At 37.5% G+C, this 22571-nt stretch overlaps 1 protein-coding gene across 3 annotated transcripts in view; it reads left to right on the top strand.

The window, feature by feature from the left end:
- TOX3 (TOX high mobility group box family member 3) overlaps positions 1 to 22571 on the top strand; it is a 73245-nt gene that overhangs the window by 26228 nt on the left and 24446 nt on the right. For 2 of the 3 annotated variants that reach the window (XM_086847594.1, XM_086847595.1), the window contains exon 2: positions 22383 to 22448. The exons of the other annotated variant lie outside the window; for it this stretch is intronic. In XM_086847594.1, the coding sequence (XP_086703720.1) occupies positions 22383 to 22448 (66 nt within the window). The remainder of the gene's footprint in view (positions 1 to 22382; positions 22449 to 22571) is intronic. 3 annotated transcript variants of the gene reach the window in all.

Genomic DNA, 22571 nt, shown 5'->3' with positions numbered 1-22571 from the left:
GAGCTACTGTCATGGCTAGTGATAAACAGGTGTTTTGGTTCAAAGCTGGCAGTTGTGCTGCATGAAGACATCAGTCCAATTCCCTGTTAACAGAATATGCAAGGGACAAAGGACCTTTTCTAGCAGTTTTGATCAGCTCCCTCTAAATGGAAGTACTGTTGTGAGTATTACTGAAAACAGCGTGTCAGTGACAGTCCTGGAAATGATCACCAGCAACTCCTAGCACAGCGTGTCATGTGGAAAGCATTCTACAACCAGTGTAGAAAGTGTTAGGCAGAAAAAAAATCTATCTGAGAACAGTTTAAACAAGCTGTAAAAAGAGCTAAAGCAGATTAAGCTACTACAATAAATGAGGAAGAGATTCTCAATGAAATTATGTCCCGAGGACAACTTGGTTCAGATGCTAATGTATTACTGCCTCTAAAGGGAAGCAGGATGGGGTTTTTTAAAATTTTGTATAAGTGTAATAAACATTTGGTTTAACTAACTGGTTTGGTGATTCAGGGCTGATTATTGGGGAGGAGAAAAAGGAGAATGAGTTTGAAATGTCATTGTTAGAACTCAGCTGTGTAGACAGAAGGTGTGCACATGGAACACATCATTGCTACTCTTGGGGAGGGCAGCAATGCCTGCCTACCAGCAGTTTAAATAGTGGACAAACAATTGTCAAAATCTGGGCTTCTCTGAGCTGTATCTGTGAATGTGACTGATGCAGATGGGCTAAATTCAGTCTTCCTCGTAGCCCAGGTTGTTCCAAGCATACTGAACATAACTTGGAAAGAATTCTTTCCTTTGCAGGAACTGGAAACATGCTAGGTATAGCTCTCATGAAAGTCAATGACTTTCTAGGCACAATACTATGAAAGTGCTTAAATTTTGAGTGTGTCCATTGAAGTCTTTCCCTGCAAGCTTTTTTATTGATGCACATTTCACAACTGATTGGGTTCAGTGTCATAATGCAGTATCACTGTATTTGCTAAAAGAGTCAATGTGTAAAAGGCCAATTCTGAGGAAGGGAAGGCTGTTGCTGTGCATACATAATGGTTTGAAAGTCCACGTTTGAAACTGCATCATATGTGCAGTTTGTTCTGAGAGAAGTTAGTATTCACTAGGTGGTTAGTTTGCCTTCTCCTTTGAATGTGCTACTTTTTCTTTCTAATGTTATAGTTACTATTAAATGCTCTCCTAATGACCACTTGTGATGCCCTGCTAGTATAGCAAGCAGCTCTACAGTCCACTTCAGGTCTAAATCGGTTTTCTGTGGGTTTTCTCCTTGATGTCAGCTTATGTATTGTAATGATAAAGAGGAAGAGAAAAGCCAGGACAGCTTAAGTTTTCTACTACTTTCTACTGAACAGCGCCTGAAACATTTTTCAGAAGTGACAAGAAAACTTACTCCTTTATTTGTTCTTGATTTTTCTATTGGAATGGCTTTGTTGGAAGGGGACTTCAAGGGTCTTAATGTCTTCTCCAACAGTAAGAATTTATCTCTTTGAATTTTGTGGAATTATTGTAATAACCTCATTCCTTGTCTAAAATTTCAGATTTTTGCCATTGTTATAACCTCTGCTAATGAAAATGTCCATTAAAGTGTCACAAATATTTTAAATGCATATTCACGCTGTGCTTGAAATCCTGCACATCATTTTCTTAACTAAGCCATTAGCCTAGATATGTACTGTTACTTTGCAAATCTTCACTTCAGCAATTTGTACATGTCAAATTTAACCACTGCACAATACCTAGGAGGAATAAAACCATCTGAGTTTAGTGCTGTCTTTACACACAGCTCTCAGTATCTCTTTTGACACTTGATAGCAATCGTGCTGCTAGATATGTTTTTCACTGTATAATGCAGAACACAGGTCACCTATTCTAATCGTGGCTTCTCAGAACACAAATCCATTAACCTGTAGTGATAACCCTGCTGCAAAGACTCAACACAAACAATGCTGCACTGTGAGAGATAGAGTTCATGACTTAACTGCATTTGAAGGGGCATTCTGAATAAAGTTAAGAAAGTAGCTTAGAGGAAAATTAATGAAATTTAAGATGAGTTGCCTGTGGTCAAGGCACAACTGCTTACTGAAGTTCCTACTCAGAGAAAGACTAATTCCAACTAGAATATTGTGCTAATGTGTGCATAGCCTAGCACAATATAGAATACTTCATTTTCTGAAGGTCTTTAGCAAGTACTTTTACAGGTTGCTTCAGTGTCACTCAGCTCTGAAGAATTGAAGAACCTCTTCATCACCAAGAGCCAGGGAATAATTCTGGCATGACAGATGATGATGTTGGTAAAGCTGACATTATCACAGCACATCGTCATCACTTTGGATGAGACATTCCCCAGCACACATCAGCTACAGATGAAAATATGCTTCACTTCTTTGACTCCAGTTCTTGGAATATCTGTTGTTTGCTTGTTTTTCCCCCTCAACTCCAACAGATAGGAATTCTCCCTATACATATATATATGTGTATATAAACAGAAATTGAAATCAGATTAATTGACTGTTTTTTTCTTAGGTCTTCAGAGACCTAAGGATAGTTTCCCTGGCATACCTTAAGACTTTCATGTAGCTCCTGCCATACATGGGATCATCTCTAAAGCTGTGTTGAGATCTCTCTCACTTCTGTTTTTGTTAGCAAATTCTTTGAAAACTGCCTCAGGCCTCTCTTTTTCCTTGTATTTTGTTTTGATTTTTATAGCTCCCAACCTTGGCAAAACAATTTTTTCAGTCTTGTCACTATCAGGCTCCCTTCAGGAACTGATTACAGTAAAATATTGAAAAGTCATTGTGATCTTGTAAACAGAGACTCCGTTTAGAGCAGTTTGTTTCATTATTAACTTGATATTAATCTTTTGGAGGAAGTCGCAGACAAAGAGAATAGGCAGATAATGGACTTGTGGGTGATTTTGAGGACCACTGGATCTACAAGCTCATCTTTCCAAGTCGTTTTGTGTTAAGAATCAGCTCTCTGCAGCAGTCATAGACTGACCCACTTGTGAAAACCCACTGTGAAGATCTCTGTCATCACAGAGACATTTGTTCATTCTTGAGAATAATCTGTTCATTCAGAGAAAATGACTGAGGCCACGTCATCAGTGAAGGAAATGTGACAAACTTTGAGCTTGGAATTGATGCAGTGCAACTGAAATCTTCAGTGTCTCAGATGAGCAAGACAGAGCCCATCCCGTTATTTTCTTTCCAAAGAGAGGCTCAGTGTGTTGATAAAGGCATTTGCAGTCACAGATGATAAGGCAGGTAATACCAATACAATGTAATACTGCCTCAGGTGAAACCTCACACCACTGATGGCTTTCTTGGGAATTGTCTGTGTCTCAGAAAAGCCCCGTGAAAGTCCTGCCAGGGACTGTTGTGCAATTGCTCTAATGCTGATGCAGAAATATGTAATAGTCATTAAAAAGAAGCTGAGTTCAGCATTCCAGCTCAGATTCAAGCATTCCTTGTACTGTGCAGGGCAGTGCAGCTCCTTATCAGCAATTACTTATTACCTGTAAAGTGTTCTGTGGTCAGGAAGTACCACAAATACACCTATACGAGGCCTTGATTTTAAATGGCACATCTCTCAGTAGTTTTTCTTGTCCATACTTTTGGCAGTATTTTCAGGTTTTCAGCAAAGTTTCTGATACTTTCAGAACCCATTGAAAATATGACAGAGAATAAGATATTTGATTGCTTTTCAAAAGAAAAGTAAAAACTGTCATGGTGTAAATCCAGTTTAGTATGACTGAAGTACCTGTGCATGAAAACATTCTATTTGTATAAATGTCATGTCCGTTCATGTTTTGGTGATCACAGTGAAATCCATGTCAACCCTATATCAGGATTACCTATCTTCTGTTTGATTCTGCAGTCTTTAGTTGAATTCAGCAATGTTTTCCTGGATGAGTGTGTGCTGGTTCCCTGGTGTGCTTAGCAGCTGCATGGAACCACTCATGTAAGACCTGATCAACATGAAAAAGGGTTGAAGAACTTACTGACTAAAAGAAATCTATGTGGGTATATTTTAATTGCTACATTACCATGACAGTTTACAATATTTATAATTCTAAAGACTTCTTTGAAACAAGAAAGATAAGCCGCTTGTATTCAGTAGAAAAGAGTCAATACATCAGATGCTTGTCAGATAAACATTGCAGAGCTACCCTAATGAAGGTATTGCAATTGCATGAATATCTGAGATAGTTTTAATGTCAAAAGCTTAATGCCTTTTGATGCTTTTAGCCTTTCTGATTTCCCTAAGTGATCATAAAGTTATGAAGTTTTTTGAGGAAGTTGCTAAAAATCCTGTTAGGAGCTTTTTATTACACTGGCAAATTCATGTTGAATTGATATTCATTTTCACTATTACAGAATAATCAAATTTGTGCTGTTACTGTTGAAAAAGGAAATAATGAGGATGTAATGTACCACTGCTAATGTGATGAAGCATTCTTACTCTGCTGGGTAAAGGATGCTCTGGCTGCCTGTTCCAGCTTTCTTCAAGCAATGATTGAGGGAGGAAGTGGAGGGTGTTCCATTTGTGGCATGAGGTTACACACATTCCGATTTCAACATGTAATTGTGTTTTGATGGCTGAAAGGGTGATGGCTTTGCTTCACTTGTGCTTCCTGCCAGGCTGTGGGTTGGTTCTGGGCTGTAAGGACACAACTGCCGTCGTGTTCCTGCCATCACACATTCGGCGCTGCCTTAGTCGTGACGAGCAGCTCATGGTCCAGAAGAAATGGCTCATGTATCCCTTTATGTTCATCTGAGGTTTTTTCCAAAAGGGAGTAAAGCTTTTAGAGTGCGTTGTTAAAAACTACAAGCAGCCCCCTAAAGGTTCAAATCTGTCAGGGATGTTAGGAGGCAGGTCAAGTGACTGCCTAATGAAGATGAATGGAGAAAATTGCTGGTACAAGAATCACGTGGTGGGCGCTTAGCCCAGGTTGCTGAAAGTGTGATGGAATCTCACAGCTTCATTTATCAGTGTCATATTTGGGCTAAAAGTGAGCAGTATTGTTCTCATTTCTTCCAGATGGATAGGTCAACTTTAATATTTATTGCTCTTGTAGAACATTTGTTTGATGTATTTCTATTAGCTAGGCAATAATAGAAAAGCAGTGGAGAGAAACATAAAACAGCTCCCTTCCTCTTCAGCTGAAATATGGCATACCCTAATGTGTAAATATTTCTGAGACTGCCACAGATTTTTAAAATTTTTTATTTATTTGATGACATGAACATATATATTGAGGAATTTTTAAAAAATAATAGAAAAACCACACTGAGGAAATACAAAATATTTGACTTTAGGTTGTGATTGTTAATCTTTTAACTTTCTGTGAGCTTATAGAGCCTTTCAGGAGAGGCTTTTGCTTAAGAATGTCAGCGAGGAGGAGAGAGAGAGAAGGCACAATAACACTGCATTTGAAGGACCGTGTTATATGTCTGGAAGTATTCTAGCAAAATCAACTTAAAATATTTGATTTCTAAAATGGAATTTAAAGATGTTTATTTCTGCCATATTTTTTTTCTTAATTTCTGTTGTCTGTCGCTAATTACTTTTTCTATGATGGGAAAAGACTACCTAGTCTAGGTTAGTGTAGAATTTATAATAAATAAGGGATTTGACCATTACAAAATGGTAGCTTGTAGCTGATAGTGGTGCCCTGTGGTTACTGTTTATGAACTGATTTTTTTTTTTCCATTTATAGGAATTGGGTTCAAGGTGTTTGACATATATTATTTTATGCTGTGGAAGGAAACTTAGCTGTTTGTGAAGCAGGTGTTGTGTTAAGTGCAGTGCAAACATCCTAGCCATATGTTTCTATAATTTAAATTAATTTGGTACAGTCATACTGTTAATCTTTAGTGACTTGTTGATTGGCATTTTGCAGACATATTTCTGGAAGGCACCCAATACCATTTTCTGTAGTCTTTCTGGCAGTAGCAGAGAGTAACATTTCCACAAATTGGAATCTTGTACAGCTCTGGGAAAGGAGCCAAGATTTAAATTAGACAATAACCTCTGCTCTGTATATAGCTTCTATTCTTCAGCTGTAGGGAAAGTGATTTGTTTAATACAGTCAGCTCTGTAGCATATAATAGACTGATATATGAGTCACTCCTTGGCAATGTGTGTTTCTTAAATTTATATAGATTGAACAACTAGTTGGTAATGTACTTAGTTACAGTTGTGCAAACAATAACTATTAGCAGAGCTGAAGAAACCTAGAAAAAATTGTGTTTGCTGGGGATTCTGCAGAATTGTTGGATTTTAGAACAATCCTTCTCTTCAGATGCAGAGGACACAATTTCATAATCATGAGTATTCTTTGAGCTTTGGAGAATCAATAGTGAAGTTAATAATAAAGCTTTTATATCAGAATTTAGTATTTTTTATGTTTTGTATATGGACATTTGTTCCTTAAAAATGAAACTTAGCATCAGTATGTTACAGTACATAATTACATTGCAGGTCTTTTTGTTTTGCCCTTGAATATTTTTTTCTCTCTTCACGTAAAAATCTGTTGCTGTCAATTGATACCTGTGAATGCAAAGAATTCTTTTCTTTCCAAACAGCAAAAATCTTTTCTTAAAGGAGAGCTCTTTACACCATTCAGTTCATGTTTATTTAAAAGCTTAAAATCTTTAGAGCAAATCTCACTTTTTGTCCAACAGAAAATTGATTTTGCTAACAAAAATGGTGTGGGCCTGAAAGAGAATATTCAGAAATATGCAAATAAGTACAGATAGAAATCTGTGTGAGCAGCTGAACAAAGCAATCAAATTTTCCTCATTGAAAGTTTGTTTAGCTCTGCTGTGAACGTTTTTGAACAAAATGATAAACTACTTTTAGAGAAATACTTCTTTTTATAGGAAAAAAGGACATTCTTTTTAACCAGAGCTATTTTTAATACTCTACAATTTTTCTGCCAGGTCTTATATTTACAAAATAAAGCACATTGTAAATATTGAACAATACCCAGATATATTTCCTAACAGTTTATAGTACGCTGTGTATTCTGGGTGGGTTCCAAGCAGCAGTTAGTATAAATGATATGCCAATCAAATTATTTTTGCAACTATAACCTGTTATAATGCAGTCTTTTATCTGAAACATCAACTTGATATAAGACAGATCTCTTTTCTTAAGCTTTCACTGTTATATGAATAATTTCCCTTGTCCTGAACAAATCCTGCTTCTGTCCTGTAAGCTTCTTGCTGGTGCATGACAAAAAAGTATAATTTATCTAGAGGTTATATTAATCTTAATAATCACTGCTTCCATTTGGTCATGTGCATTTCTTTTCCTTAGTCAGGGCTCAGTTGTATGCAGAATTTTTGGTGTACTTCAGTGAGTAAATCAGATTTATACATGTCCAGCATGTCCCTTCTGGGCCATCTCTCTAATGATTCAGCTTTGTAAAAGCTGACATTTTTTAAAAAGTCCCCTGATGGCAGTGAGATGAATACTTAAAATTTTACCATTTCTATTGGTGAATAAATGTGTGGTTTCACAGTGTGCCATGTCTGTCACTGTTGTCAGTTCAACGTGTTCCTTCATCTGCTCTTCATTTCTGCCCCAGGTGAAAAACAATCTTTAATTGCATTTACCTCCCAAAATTCTGTGTTTCATTTTTTGCAGTGGGACCTGAAATAAGTTGTGTCAGCATAAGCAAAGGTGTACCAAGGTATAGAGCAAATAACTAAATAAGCACGTGGGTGGAGGTTTGGAGCAGGATACATGCTGAGATATTCTCTGGGACTTGAGGTCACTTAGCATCATTTCTGTGCTGACATCAGGAGTCTGAGTCACTGGAAGGTCTTTTAGTTTGGTTCCCACTGCTGCTGATATAACCATTTTATTCTTACATGGCATATAACCTGTTTTTTTGGAAGTAGAAAATGCTGTGAATCTCCTTCGTTGTTGATGATGGCCAGTCTAAATGTTGATGATTCTGTTTAGATGACCCAGGAACTTCTGGTGTGGGGAGAGTGTGAAATTGTCCCCTTAAGATTTTGATAATAAAAAATCTATTAATGGGGTTGAAGGGTCATGATATTGTCAAGCTGAACACAATTCCATATCTTTGGAGCAAACAGGGAGCATGGGTTGTGCTTCTGAGGGGTGGAAGAGACTGGAAATGGGCCTAAATTTCCCATAATTTATGTTTATGAAGGAAAACACAGGAAGAGTGAACACTGTAGAAAGAGAATTTTCAATTGAGAATGGTGAAGGGTTTATACTTCTTAGCCCCTTTTCACACATGCATGGTGTAAAAATATGCAAAAACTTTTTCCTTGTCTCAGTGGATGATATATTTATATGTTGACGTGAAAATTGATAACCCTTTTATTTTTTTTTTTATAGTTATTTTAGCTAGAGCTGATATTCCATTTAGTGGAGTATGGCACAAAACCAGCACCACCATCTGAATCAAATGGCTCAGCCTGATTTATGCTGGCAAATAACCCTTCAGTGTTTTTTCTCCCTGGTAAATACCACAGCAGATTTCTGTTTTTCCTAGGCAATTCTTATACAAATTATTGTTTGAATTTTGATTTGATGAGAGGTGTGAGGGTTTGGGGATTTGGTACGCAAACAGAAGCAGAAGGGTTTCTTATAATCAGTGCTTTGTCTGCTAAGTTGGATGAAGGTGAGGTTACAGCTCTGAAGTTTCCTGTGTCCCTTGGAATCTGTCCTTGGTGGTTTCAGTGATGCTAAAGAAGGTCCCACGTGGAAATGTGTGAAGGGTCATCACAGCATGTTACCCAGAATTTCCCATGGGTGCATGTGAACTTAGACATGGACAACTGTTCCATGTGCTGGAGAGGGAAAAACTGTGAGATTGTGTATGGGACAAAGGAAAGAGATCTCTTTACTGGTGGTCTGGAATGATGAGATTAATTTAAATTTCATAGTTGCTGTTACAGGCTGTCCATTTTTTCAAAATATGAAAAATGGCATTTATATGAAAGAGTGTGTAAAAATGTGTGCTTTGAATTGTTACTAGATGCTCTCAAAATCATGCTTTACAAGGTACTACAAAATATTAAAAATATTTTTCGTTAAATTTTGAAAAATTTTCCTTTCTGTGTTAATTTTTCTTCAAAACTTTTTCCAATCTCACTTTAATTTCTTGCATGTTTCAGTTTATCTTTTCCTTATCTATCCAATAAGCTATTTTTTATTATCCTCTGATAATCATTGTCTTATTATACTTTTCTGTGGGTCTTTATTCAACCCCTTTTCTGCCTCCTAATACCCACCACTTGCACAGCATCTCATACCACTTGTATATCTTTTTTCTTCCTCTTCAAACCATACCATGTATATTGTATTTGACAACTCACTTCTTCATTAAAATACATTTATTGTTCTTCACCAGTTTTGAAAATACAGTTGAGCAACTTTGTTTTGAATAGCAAAGGAAATCTCTTTCACTGGAAAACTGCTATAACTCCAGGGCAGATTAGGCAAGCAATTAGAAGCAAAACCATCAGTGTGAGGATGGCTTGGTTTTGGGATTTTCTAAATCTAAAATCAGCAGACAATAAAACGTTATCAGAAACTATTCTAGATGCTTATACAAATGAAGAGATAGCAAATATTTATAATAGCTTTTATTTTTAACTGACACATCAGTTATTTTTCCCACCCTTTATTAATATTTTCCTCTTTTGGTACCAAAAAGCTGCCAGAACATCATGTGCTTTTGCCCTGTTCCTGCCTTCTCCATTACATTAACACTAGCACTGTGCAGTGTTTCCCAATTCAGATAGAAAAAATGACTGAGAAACTTTTATGGTAGAGCAAAATCACCCCAGTTTGGCAGGTGATGAAGCAGACAACCAAATGGATTTCCTGTGATTTGTTCTCTCTGTGCACAGGCAGAGAAATTTGGATGTTTTGTGCTCCTTTGCATGGTTTTGCCTCATTTCACTGGCTCACTAGAGCTGGACGTGGGATTTGAAGTTCTGAACCTTCACACAGCTTTGATATCACAGAAACACCACACATCAGTGTTGTAAAACTTGGCTAAAGTTATTGTGTGATCCAAAATATAATATAGTAATAAAACAGCTGTAGCCCTGAGTATTTGGAAAACAAAATCCTGAATATATAGGATTTTGTGAGAGTGCTCTGACTCCAGGACTCACTTCTAGTGCCCAAAGATTTCTGAGCTCTGGGGAATTTTCCATTCTAAAAGTGGAATGGAATGGTAAGGTTCAAGATATAAAATATAATTTAGAGAATTCCCAGCAGTTTGCAGCTAGTTGTAGCAGGCATCTGCCTGCCAGAAGCATGTGGTTATGGTGCAAAGTATTAACTTGGTTCTTTCAGAGTTGTTTTGGTATCAAAAATACTATCTCAGAGACACCCAAAGAACTGGTTTTGGTAGAGCTCAGATCATGCCATCTGACAAAGGAAAAGAATGCTACATTTATATAAGCTTGTGACTTTTCTCATTTGATCTCCAGTTATCAGCCTGGCTTGGAATTAACCAGTATCCCTAGGAATATGTTGTATAGTTTCTTTCATTTAGACAAAGAAAGTTCATGAAGAGATTACAGCTTTCATACATCTACTGACTATGATTACAATCCATGCTTCTACTTTGAATTCATGCTAAACCTACATCTGATCATTTTAAATTCAACTAAGAAGTATTCAACTTCTTGCACATCTTTGATATGAATAGCATGAGACTGAATTATCTCAGTCCACTAAAGTAGGAGAATATATTCAGAGTGTGAGTTGTGAGCTGTGGAACAGCTTGGCAGCAGAAATGCCACTAGGATCTGGTGTCTCTCATACTTCAAGAAAAGAAACGCAAGAATTTGCATGTATCAAAGCTCGTGCTTGCTTACATCGAGACATGAAGGGTACTACTTGACTGTTCAAGTGAGCTTTTATTACCATTTTTAGTTTTATATTTAAAAACTTTGGTTTTTCTACAGCATCTGAAAATTATAAGAGGGAATTACTGGTGTGCTTTTTAATATACACTTAATTCTAGCACTAATTACTCATTAGTATTTTGACACTGAAGGTCACCTGAAGACTTGAGAGGCCTGGTTTTGCCATGGTGCCAGGCACTTCCAGCCCTGCATGTGTGAGATGCTTTATAGAGAATCTCCATATTTTAATGTCAGGGTTTTCCTAATACGAAGGTTTGACTGAAACTATTAATTTTGTTTGTCATAGATGGAATTTGCTGTGTACCCCTTGTGTGTCCTCAACTCTCAGCTGGACCTCAGGGGCTGCAATCAATATCAAATAATTTCTGTGCCCACTTTCAAGAAGAAATACAGTGACCCAATTAAGTGAAGAAAATGCTACACTGTAGTTATGGATGAAAATGCGATTAAAGTAGGTTAGTCACCTACAAAATAAAGTTTCTGCAGCCCAAAATGTTGCCTTTAGGTTCGAATGAAACATTGGGAAGCTAAAGATAGATAAATTAAGCCTGATTAGTCTCTGTGGCATAAATTAGGAATACAAACCACCACGAGGGATTATTCTACTCTTCAATTTAATTCTCCTGTACTGTTATTTCAGAGCATTGCATCCAATTCCACCCTGCATGTTTAAATAAAGTCAGGTGCTGCTGAAGACTCTCCAGAGGCCTCTCTGCTGTGGGACTTGTAATCATGCCTCAACTAAATATAGTGGAGAAATCCTCCCAGTTTCAGGTTGATGTGAAATAAAGAAACAAGAGGAAGTGATGTGTTATGTGTCTATTTACAAAATACATCTGTGATCTATGTTACATTAACACATGTAAGTTTTCCAAACTGAAAAATGTCATCACCTGAGGAACATTGGAGGGTGACTGACACCAGCTCTGGGGTTGGGGCATTCCTGGGTGCCTTTCCTCAGTTTCTCCTTGGGGTATGGTTTTAATAAGAGCAGCTACATCCCACAGGCTGCCTTGTAATAGACTTGCTTTGTACAGCCTTGCACATGGTGAAGAACAGTTAATGGAGTCTTTAAAAAATGCTGTTTATCTCTTTGGTTATGATTAGTGCTTCTAAAGTGGAAAGTATTTAATTTCATTAAAAAATGCAGGAACTCATGGTATGAACATGGCTGAGAGTTGAGATATTTAAGATTTTATGCATGTACTGGTTTTAGACTGAAAGTATCTTGACTGATCCTCCATTATGATTATTACAAAATTTCTACATCTGCTTCACCCCTTCTCTATCAATTTTACATTTAAAACCTGATATAATTTGCTAGTGTAGTAGAGCTGATTCACAGTCTAGAATGGAATTTACAATTTTCACTGAAGTGAGTGAAATTTGATATAAGATTGTAAGAAAAGCTACTTACAGCCCCAATTGCAGTATAATCACATCACTTGAAATTCGTGTGCGAAAATGTTACAGTAATCTTGAATATAGTGATGTAAAAGTATTTCTTGGGATCCTAAGTATAAAATGCTGTCATTATGCTAAGAAATGCTTAGGTTCAATGCTTAGACAGTTTATATAAAATAAAGGGGGGGTAGACATGATTAACAGCTTGATTGTATGAATTTAACACCTCAAAGAAGGAAGTGGAGCAGAAATATTCCTATGGCAAAACCAGTTCTGTGTTTATGCATTTACCTCCTGAAAAAAACCCCAGTAAACAAAAGTCCCTATAATAGTATCCCTTGCAGCAGCTGAGCTGCTAGGGTAAAGAGTGCTCAGAGGTGTAGGAGGGGAGCTGAAGAAGGGTCCTTGATGCTGCCCTTGGTGCCATGGGGCTGCTCCCTCTCAGGACCTGTCAGGTCTCAGCTCCCAGGGGTGCTGGAGGTCTCCTGTCCGTGAGCTGGGCGTGGGGCACTGCCTCCAGCCACATCACCAGTGCTCCTGCCACCTCCTGTGCAGGACTGGGGAACCAGACAGGAGGGCAGCCCCAGCACCAGGTCCACATTTGGGTCCTGGATTTGGGTCCTTTTTTCAAATGTGGGTGAGTTGGAGGCCATTCTGAGAAGCTGTTGATCTTCTGTTTGGTAAATGTCATGGAGAAAAGAGACATTTCCATCTTCTCGCAGGACCATGGAGGAGGCTCGACTGTGCTTTGGCCTTGAATCATTCTTTAGAGCAGCTGTGTAAAAAGAGCATATTGTAACTGCCATATGTCCTTGGATGTCATCAGAAATGTAATCTTATGTAGAATTTCAGCTGTTTAGAGTAATGTAAAATACGTACATCAAATGGATGATGTGAAAACTGCATGTGCGAGAAGTCCTTTGCTCATGTGGAATCAAAATTGCCACAAAGTTGTAGAAAAATGCATAGGAACAGGAGCAATATAAGTAAGTTCTTTTTGCATTTTAGGATTATTCTCCTTCTATGACATTTATGCCTAATCTGGTTTATTATAGCAACAAGTACATGCTCATGAGAGTGGTTGGGAAAATAATTTCGTAGTTCATCACTGCAAACACATCTAGGTTAGAAAGCAAAGCAAGAAAACATCATCTTTAAAAATTCATGTATTTTTAAACAAACACTTAAACTACAGTGGCCTCTCCTTGGCTCTATAACTGAATATCTTAACATCTGGTATCTTTCTGTGTTTCAAGCTTCAGGCAACAACAGGGTGTGATGATGGGGAATGTACTTCAGAACTATGCAAAGCAACATCTGTAGATCTTGTAAGGTCTTTTTAATGTGAAGCTCAGTGGATTGGTCTGAGTTTGATACATGTATTAGCTTTGTACAGAGAAGAAGTAGCATTAGCTTATGTAGGGAGATACAGAGATATACCTAGAATTTATGTTTGAGTGTCCATTTTATTACCTTTGAAGGCACAGCTCCACAGACTGTGGACATACATTCTTGTCTACAAAGAGTCAAAATAGTAAATTGAAACTCAGAATATGTAACAGCAAAATTGTTGGTATGTTTGTCTTGGAGAACACTTTCAAGATTCAGACTAATTTTATACCGCTTTAATCTTGTATAAATATTAGGACCAGGATTGCTCTTTGAACCACCTTTTATTTAATATGTATTAATTTAAATACGGAATAGGTAGCATTAAAAGTCTGGCATATATTGAATTGCCTTGACTGTCAGTCAGCAGAATAATACTGTGCATATTCATACAAAGTTACTTCTTGCATATAAAAACATTTATAGAATGTGTCCTTCTTAAGAGATCTGAAAATGTCTAACATGAGACCATTAAATATTCCTTTCACTACTGTTCCTAAGACTCGTTCAGTATCACACATTGCAAAATATCATTCAGTTACAGCTTTTGGCTGTGGAATTCACTGAAGGAGTTCATATTAAAATGTTTGGCTGGAATCACAGAGATTAAGTCAGTGCTTTTTATTGTTATTGTCAAAGTTTTTATTTGCTGGCTGAAAGCTTTTAAAGTAACTTCAAATGTTTCCATTCTAATTGCTTTCCAAAAGTTTTAAATCTGTACTATCTGCAAACAGTGTGTCTGATGGATATTGAGGCTATATGAATAAAATATAAATGTCTCTTTTTTTTCAGCTCTTACTCAAGTATCCCACTGAGAATTTTTTTGGCTCTAAGCAGAGTTAGAGAATGTCTATGTATGTGTACATATATATACAGACATAGCCTCACTTACGTAAGGATATATATATATATATATGTGTGTGTGTAACAATTAGTGTGGCAGATGTTTGAGACTCAAAAATTTGAATCTAAATAGTTCCCTGAATTAAAAGCTTTAAGATTTTAAATATCAAAAGACATGCATGATTCGACACAGATTTATGAACAAATTCAATAATTAATTCAATTCACTTATGAGATTATTCATTTGCCTAAAATTCAGGATTGAGAATGTGACAGCAAAGATGGGTACTTCATACTTTGAAGTTTTGCGCTCCTGTCTGTTGGCTTGTTGATTATCAGTGAAGTGGTTCTAAGGAAATGCAGCTTTTTGGCATGAAATCCCCTATAGGAACTCCTCTGGTTTTCTACAGGGCCTGCATTCCCTCTGGGTCATTGTAGGATCCTGATGTGGTGTGATAGAGAATCCTGATGGGCAGGAAATGGAGAGAAATAACTGCTGTGTAGCAGGTTCTGGTGGCCAGTCACCAGAAGGCTAACACTTCCTGGGTGGCTTTTCACAAGTCCATGAGGACATGTCCTAGCAGATTTGTAGGCAGAACCTAGCAGGATGTTAACCCTCTTCCCAAAGATATGAACTACTGAAAATAAGCAAATACTGTAATCTGTCTCAGAGAGTGGATGGTTACTGTACTATTCTATAAAAGTCACTTAAATTTGTTCTGAAATTATGAACAGAAAGTCCCAAGTATAAACTTGGCATATATAGTACATGCTGCCTGGTGGTCCAGTATTTAATGAAAGTGTTCCCAAATGCTATAATTTGCTGACAGAAGCAGTCTCTGTGCACGTGTCCCTACCCTTGTGGACACACATAGAGCACTTTGCTCTTAGATGGAGCTGGGATACCTTATGTACTGACTGACATGTGGTCAGAGGCTGACCCAAATGCATCTGCCTGCATCTGGTCCAACTCTCCATCTCCTTTATGCTCAGTGACTCAACCCATTACCTTCTAGAGCTCCTGTTGTCCATGGTGAATAATACTTCTGGTGCTGGGCAACACAGACCACCTTCCAAAATGTTGGCATCCTGCCAGAGTGAGTCCCAAATTTTCTGTGGGTACTGATGTAGTGCCAAACTCAAGCCTGCCATTTTGCATTCACCCTGAGATAAAATTTCTTCTTCATCTGCAGGGTTTAAAACAATGCTTCATTCACTCACAATGATATGAATCCCTAACAACGTTGGTGGTGTGGCACCTGTCAGACAACAATCTGCCCCATTGTTTCTAGCAGCAAAATCAAATAGAATACTTGTATTTTATAAAATATTATGGATACCATCTACTGCTTCTGAAGTATTGAAACTTTCATGAGCAACTTGCTTTTCCAGAAAAGAACTCCCTGCTCCTCCTATGAACACATAATAATTTAGGAGTAAAGCCTCTACAGAGATTATCTGGATATTCATCTAGAACATAAAGAATTGGAGGATTCTTGTATGTTTTTTAATGTTCATTGAAAAAATGGATTGTGTTTTCTGATGAGAACACCCCCCAGTATTTAATTCAATACATCTGGTGAGGACACTGCTGTTTGTAGATGGTGATAGATACTATTTAAAGAAAAAGAAAAATTCTCCTGTCCCAGCCCTCCTCCCACGCCTTTTTTCTCCTTTACTTCTGTTGCCAGAATAATTTTAGTGTATATTGTTTTGTTTGGAATAATCAGGCTGAAGTAGCATTAGTCCAGCTTCTCATCTTTTAATTACAGACAGTTTATTGTCTATGCTGTCCCACTTTCTGCATGGTTCCCCACCAGCCAGCTAGACTTAGCAATCTCCATTAATTTAATTTGGCATTTCATTCAATCAGACAGGCTGTGAACATGATGATTTTTTTTTTTTTAAATAACACAATGCTCATTCTTAATTGATGTCCTTATCAGACATTGTATTTGCCAGAGCTGTAATTATTGGTCAGGCAGCAAAATCAAATCTGCCCAAATGCAGTGAAGATGTTCTCCGGTGAAATTATTAAGATACAGTACTTAGACCTGCAAAGTAATTTAGTTTTGGTCTGTAATTACATCTTTTGGGATTGTTATCTTTCATTTTACTCATAAGGGTAGTGCAACCTCAGAGGAATTAATTTGCCAAATATGAAGATAAAACTGAGATTCTCACCATAATATATATTTGTGCTAGTTGATATTTCTCTATATGAAAACCAAGAGTATGCTCACACCATAAAAGAATGATTCTATTAATGGCTATATTTTAAAAAAATATGTGTTCTAATTTTACTGAAGAAATACTGAAAGTGTGATCATTTGAGGGTGCCATTTTCCAAAAGCAGTAAATTGGCATGAGTAATAATAGAGTTTGGATGTGTAACTGCCTAAAATATGTGCACAAGTGGGTATGCAGTGCTGTGATAGAAGTAGTTTAGAGCTTGTTCTACAGGCAGTGAGAATCTCGACTAGAAATACTATCCCAACAAACTTTAAATGTGTGTTTTGACTAAACATTAACTAATAATTATGAAAGGACTGCTAGTGTCATGATAATTAAGTCTGAATTCTGTTTTACAGTAAGGACTTGGATAAGGTTTTCTTTAATTAAAAAAAAAAAAAGTAGTAGGGAGTGGATTCTGTCATAACTATTAATATTTTTATTTATTCTCAGATATATGTGTTTCATTCCTGTTCTGGATATATTTTAAGTTTTTAATTTGGAAACTTTATTCACATATCATGGTTTTGCTGTTTTCCTGTGCTGGAACAATAACCTTTCCAATGGTGGTTGTTCCTTGAAGTTGCATTATTAAACAGCAGTATTGTAAAAATAATTATTTGGCATATTTAACAAATTAACCTGCTGAATAAAATTTTCTTTTTGAGTGTAAAAATATTAGTATTTTAAGCATTCATTTTTGTTCTGTTGAGATGCTCAGATAAAAGTCTTTGCTCCTTTATGTCTGGCTTTAAGTAGCTTATGTATTTCTGTATTTGACCTCTTGAAGAAATGAATAGTTGGATGTGAGTTCTAATGTTTTTTAGATTAGAATTGCACAAGTCAGTCGATTTTAAAGACAGGTTGTGAAAAATGCTAATGACTGAACATTGTAAGTAAAATGATTCCTCCATTAAAATCAGTAGCAGAATTCCTATTATCTTTTATAGGTTCAAAATTTTATTCTGTGTGTCCATAATAGCAACAACTTCAACTGTTATTTGCTTTAGTTTTGAAGCTTTTTTTTTTTTTAACTGTTATAGTTTTGTGGTGTAAAGTTCTCTTTTGCCTGTTTTATGTCTTGCCGTGATGAGTCAATCACATTTGTCAAAGAGCCCAGAGAGTGGCCACAATTCAAATGGCCACATTTGAGATTTTCAGAAGATTTTTTTTGTAGGAATTCAGACTCAGTGGACATTTAATCACTGTTTTTTATCCCATGCTGCCAAGGGTTTTCTGTGGCGTACATCATATCAGAATTCTGCCTTAAAACAACTGCTCATTAGTCTCTGCTTTCATAACCAACCAATTTTTAAGCTCTGGTGAGTACAAAGGGTAGTTTGAAAACCCAGTAGAATTGTGCTGTGGCAGTTCCAAGTGGCTTTTCCCTTGATTTGCAAACAGATAGCCTAACATTTGGCCCCAGAGGTTTGGTCCCAGAAAACACACGCTTTGGAGAAGTGTGGCAGTGATACAGTTTTTACGTTCCCAATGCTGGTCAGGAGATGATTGAGTCTTCATTAGGGCACATGTTGAGGAAGGAGAGGGCATGAATTTCCCCTTTGCATTACAAATATACACCCTTGCTAGAGAAGCTGAGTAAGACCAGGTGTTTGGCTTCAGGTCTGGCAGTCAAAGAGAGGAGAAAAGCTTCAGCCAGCTATTTTAGAACGAATGAGTTTTCTGCACATGCTTTATACAAGGCATCAGTAAACCAAACATCCACTCTCATTCCAGTCTTCATGTCTGTCCAGAGGGATTTCAACAGGGCCAAGATTCGGGTGCCCTTCCAACACACAAGAGTAGGGGACTGAACTGTTATAGTTTTGATGCAGTGATTTGCACGAAGAATGGAAGCTGTGATTCACAGCAAGTTCAGAAGAGGCTTTGTTTGTGTGTGGTTCATTTCCTGAAATGGGCAGATGTGGTTTCCATGGGTTGGTGGTGGCAGTCAGCCGGGTACTCCCACTTAGTGTGTTCATCAAAACTGAAGAGAGAGTTTGAACTGAAACCAAAGGGAAAAAATTGTGCTTTGTAATGCAATGGTATGTGTTGCCAAAGGAATCTGGAGACATTTTATTCTTTCCTAGTTACAGAGCATGGGTGCTCTGAGTTCTTTAGGTGAAAAAGTTTATGCAAAACCTTGCTAATTGCTCTGGCAAAGTTCTTTGCAAAGCATCCCAACACTATCCCAAAACAAAGGACAGCTGGACTAGGTGCTGCATCTTACTCTTCTGTCCCATGGAAACCTGATAGGTGAGGGTCTCTGGGCAGGCCAAATTGCTGGGTCTCCTCTTTAATTTGAATCTCTGCTGTCAACTATAACAATGCTCTGAGCTGTTTATGAGGGATCAGAGCAATGGTTCCTGAAGAACATAAATGGAGAAAAATATTGTCTGCAACAAGAGTCTTTTCACAAAAAATTATTTTACTAAAATAGGCAAGAACCCGTTGTTCTATTTAGAATGATTTATCACTGTTCCCAGCTGATCACAAAGTGTTTCTAAATTAAAAGCCATTAATTATAGCCTTATATAGATACAAAGATATGCAAGAAGTGCTTTGTAATTCCAGCTCTGCACTTCAGGTGAGAGCTTTTTAAATTACTTGGACCATTGGAGCCACCTGCTTGACTAAATGCTGAGGGCCCTGTGTTTCAGTACTCATCAGTGCATTGCAGTGTTAACATTGTTACTGATTTTTCTCATTTCTCCAGGGCAAATACTAATTAATGGATACAATTCACAGCTGATTAGCTGTAGTTTCTTCAGTAATTACATTCGCAGACTAACTGTTCAGAAGAGGATTTCTAACCCAGTTCTTATTTCACTCTAAGCTTAATTTGTTTTTTGAATTGTTTAGGTCCTTAAGATAATAACCATTTTATTTTCTTTTGTTGTTATAGGTACCATTAGATAATATGGAAGTTTAATCTTAGAAATACTCACTGATAATTGTTATGTGCCCTCAATGGATTTTTAGTTCAGAGAGAAAAAATAAATGTAAAGAATATTTGTTGTGATCCATACTAACAAAAGCTGAAATATTCCAGTTTCTGACATCATTGCTTGAGTCACACACAATGGGGTCTTAAACATTATAGCCTAAGAACAAAATGTCTTGAAGGAGATATACCTGTAATTTTTAGCTTTGACATTCTTTTTTATATCATTTGCTTCCACAGTCTTAATAAAATGGAGAATTAAATTGTCACTTTCCCCTTTGTTTTACTTTAATAAAACAAAAAAGAAGAAAACCACCCTGGAAATCAGAAAGCAGTAGCTGTGCTGTGAGCAAAATATGTACATCAAAACAATGTAGAATTTTACTATTCAAGGAAAAAAATCAGCCACATTTCTGTTTTGAGGCACTGAAGCCCTTAGGATGCTAAGGTCTTTAAAATAGGGTAAGGTTTGTTCCCATTTATTTATCTAGTGTTAGAGCAATGCTTACCCTGGTGTACCTTTTCCCTAAGGTATCCTTTGAAAACTTGAATTCTTTTTATTTTTTTTTTCTTTGTTACTGTAGAAAGAACAGCTCTATTCGAGCCATTTGAGTTTTTCATGTAAATCATTCTTAGTTTGCCACTAACTGACATGAAAAATTCTATCCTGTCGATCGCACTGTTGAGCTGAAGTAGTGTCTTTGTGCAACAAATCCACACACACATCCGTATGTGCCAAAACAGTCATTTGAATGTGCAATTTTACTTGAATTTTTTAATCTCCAAACATGGGTGACATCTGGGCTTTTAAAAAATGGATGACATTACTTGAGTATCTGCATAGCCGGGGATAACAGAGTTTTAATAGCTATGAGGCAGCCTACATATTGTGCTAAGGCCTCTGTTGCTTAACATGTGTTATAGGTTGAAAGATTCAGAATGATAAGTACACAAATGGAATTTGTTACTTCAGAATGAGGGATCTCATTTTGTATTCCTTCCCTCCCCTGTGATTGTCTCCTAATTTTGTTGATGTCCTATTTAGTCAATCTGACAATCCATCAGGTACACAAGGCTTTCTTTTTTATTTTTTTTAAATCTCCTTTTAGCGTTGTCTTATTGCCAGTAGTGAATGTTTGAGTTTCTAAGGAAAGAGCCTTTCTTGAAAGGATCACTGGTCCCTCCAGTGAGAGACTGGAGAGTCTGAAATGTTTTACTGCTAAAAACAGTCAGGCACCAGGTGCAGCTGTAGCAAATTGAGCTGAAGCAAAGTGGTTTTCCTTTCAGGACAGGTTCAGCTGCCCAGAAAGCACAGCAGAGTTTCTTGCTTGGGAAGAACAACCTGTGCAAGTGCACGGTCACCCATCCCCACACGCTGGTTGCAGAGCTTATGCTGTGTCGGGAGTGTTTGCTGTTGTGGGGCTGAGGAGGGGCTGCAGGTCCACCAAGATCTGGCAAGACAAGATAAAACAAACCCTTCCTAAAAGAATTTGTTTTATAAAACTAGCAAAATGGGAGTTAAGGGAGGAATGCTCAGTGTGGCTTTAGCAGCAGTGATGTGGTAGGGACAGCGCTGGGGCTTTTCCCTCGCTTAGCGCCCTGCCTTGCACCGCGCTCTGTGCCTGCAGGAGCCATGTGCGTGTGTTTTACTGGAGCTGCATGACACACCTGGTGTCTGCCCCTTGAAGCAAAGACTTTGGGTACCTCCCTCCTCTGGGAACATGTCCAGGACTGGTTACCAACCTACGTGCCTTTGCAAGTGCTGTTCGAGGGCATGAGGCACAGTATTACGCTGATAATCACTTTGTTGTTTACCTTTGGGCTGTAGAAGTAAAAGTACCTATTTTTCTCAACAAATGCTCATACTTGAGAATTTGGAGGAAATGACTGGCATCGAAGGAAATCCCTTGTGATCATGAGAGTTGCACCTTGGTGGGAGCAAGGGGGTAGTGGGCACATCTTGGTGTCTCAGTGTCAGACAGTTCCTCTGATTTGCAAAATGTTTTGGGGTTAAGGTTCACTGGGAGAGTGGGAACTCCACTGAAGGGAAAGATAAACAAAGGGGGATTGTTTGGCTTTTCAGTTTTGTGGAAAGCGTGGGACTTCAGGAACAGCATTGCAGATTCCCATTCTGGCCTTCAGCTCTTTGAAGCCAAGTGTACTTAGAATACAGCAGCTAATTCTGGCTGTAGCAATCCTCCGGGTCAGGATCACGGCAGAAATATTATAATGTGCACCAGAAAAGATGTAGGAGAGTAGAAATGTCTTTCCTGGGAGTCTCTTCCTAACGGGTTCTTAATTTCCAAAGTCACTTTCAGGTCTCTGGGGTGGCTTTGCTACATGGGCAAAAAAAGTTGGAGAGATACACATGGAAATCTTCCTTGTAAAGACTGGGGGATGCGGAGTATGTGATAACAACAACAACAACAATAATAATAATAATAATAGTAATAATGTTGAATCCAATAGAGTTCTGACTTCAAAGAAACATCTGCAAATACTTTTAATCTGTTTGTTGTTTTGGTTTTGTTATTTTTTTTTTTTCCTTCCCCCAACCTTTTCTATGCCAGCAATGGGGTAAAGAAAAGTTTATCATGGCATATATTAAATCCAAATATTTATTTTTCTTTCAGTTTGGAAACAATAACAACTACATGAACATGGCAGAGGCAAATAATGCATTTCTTGCTGCAAATGAGGTAGATGTTTTTATTTTTTATCTATGCTCATATTCTGCTGTTTGCGGTGATAATTTAACAGACTTTGAATGGATGAAGAGTGAAGTGCTGAATTTCTGTGTGTTTTATGGAGCACAAAATAAA

The sequence above is a fragment of the Cyanistes caeruleus genome, chromosome 12 (assembly GCF_971803275.1).
Source record: "Cyanistes caeruleus chromosome 12, bCyaCae1.hap1.1, whole genome shotgun sequence".
Classification (NCBI taxonomy): domain Eukaryota; kingdom Metazoa; phylum Chordata; class Aves; order Passeriformes; family Paridae; genus Cyanistes; species Cyanistes caeruleus.
The sequence above is the reverse complement of the archived record's forward strand: the minus strand, read 5'-3'. Positions and strand labels throughout refer to the sequence as shown.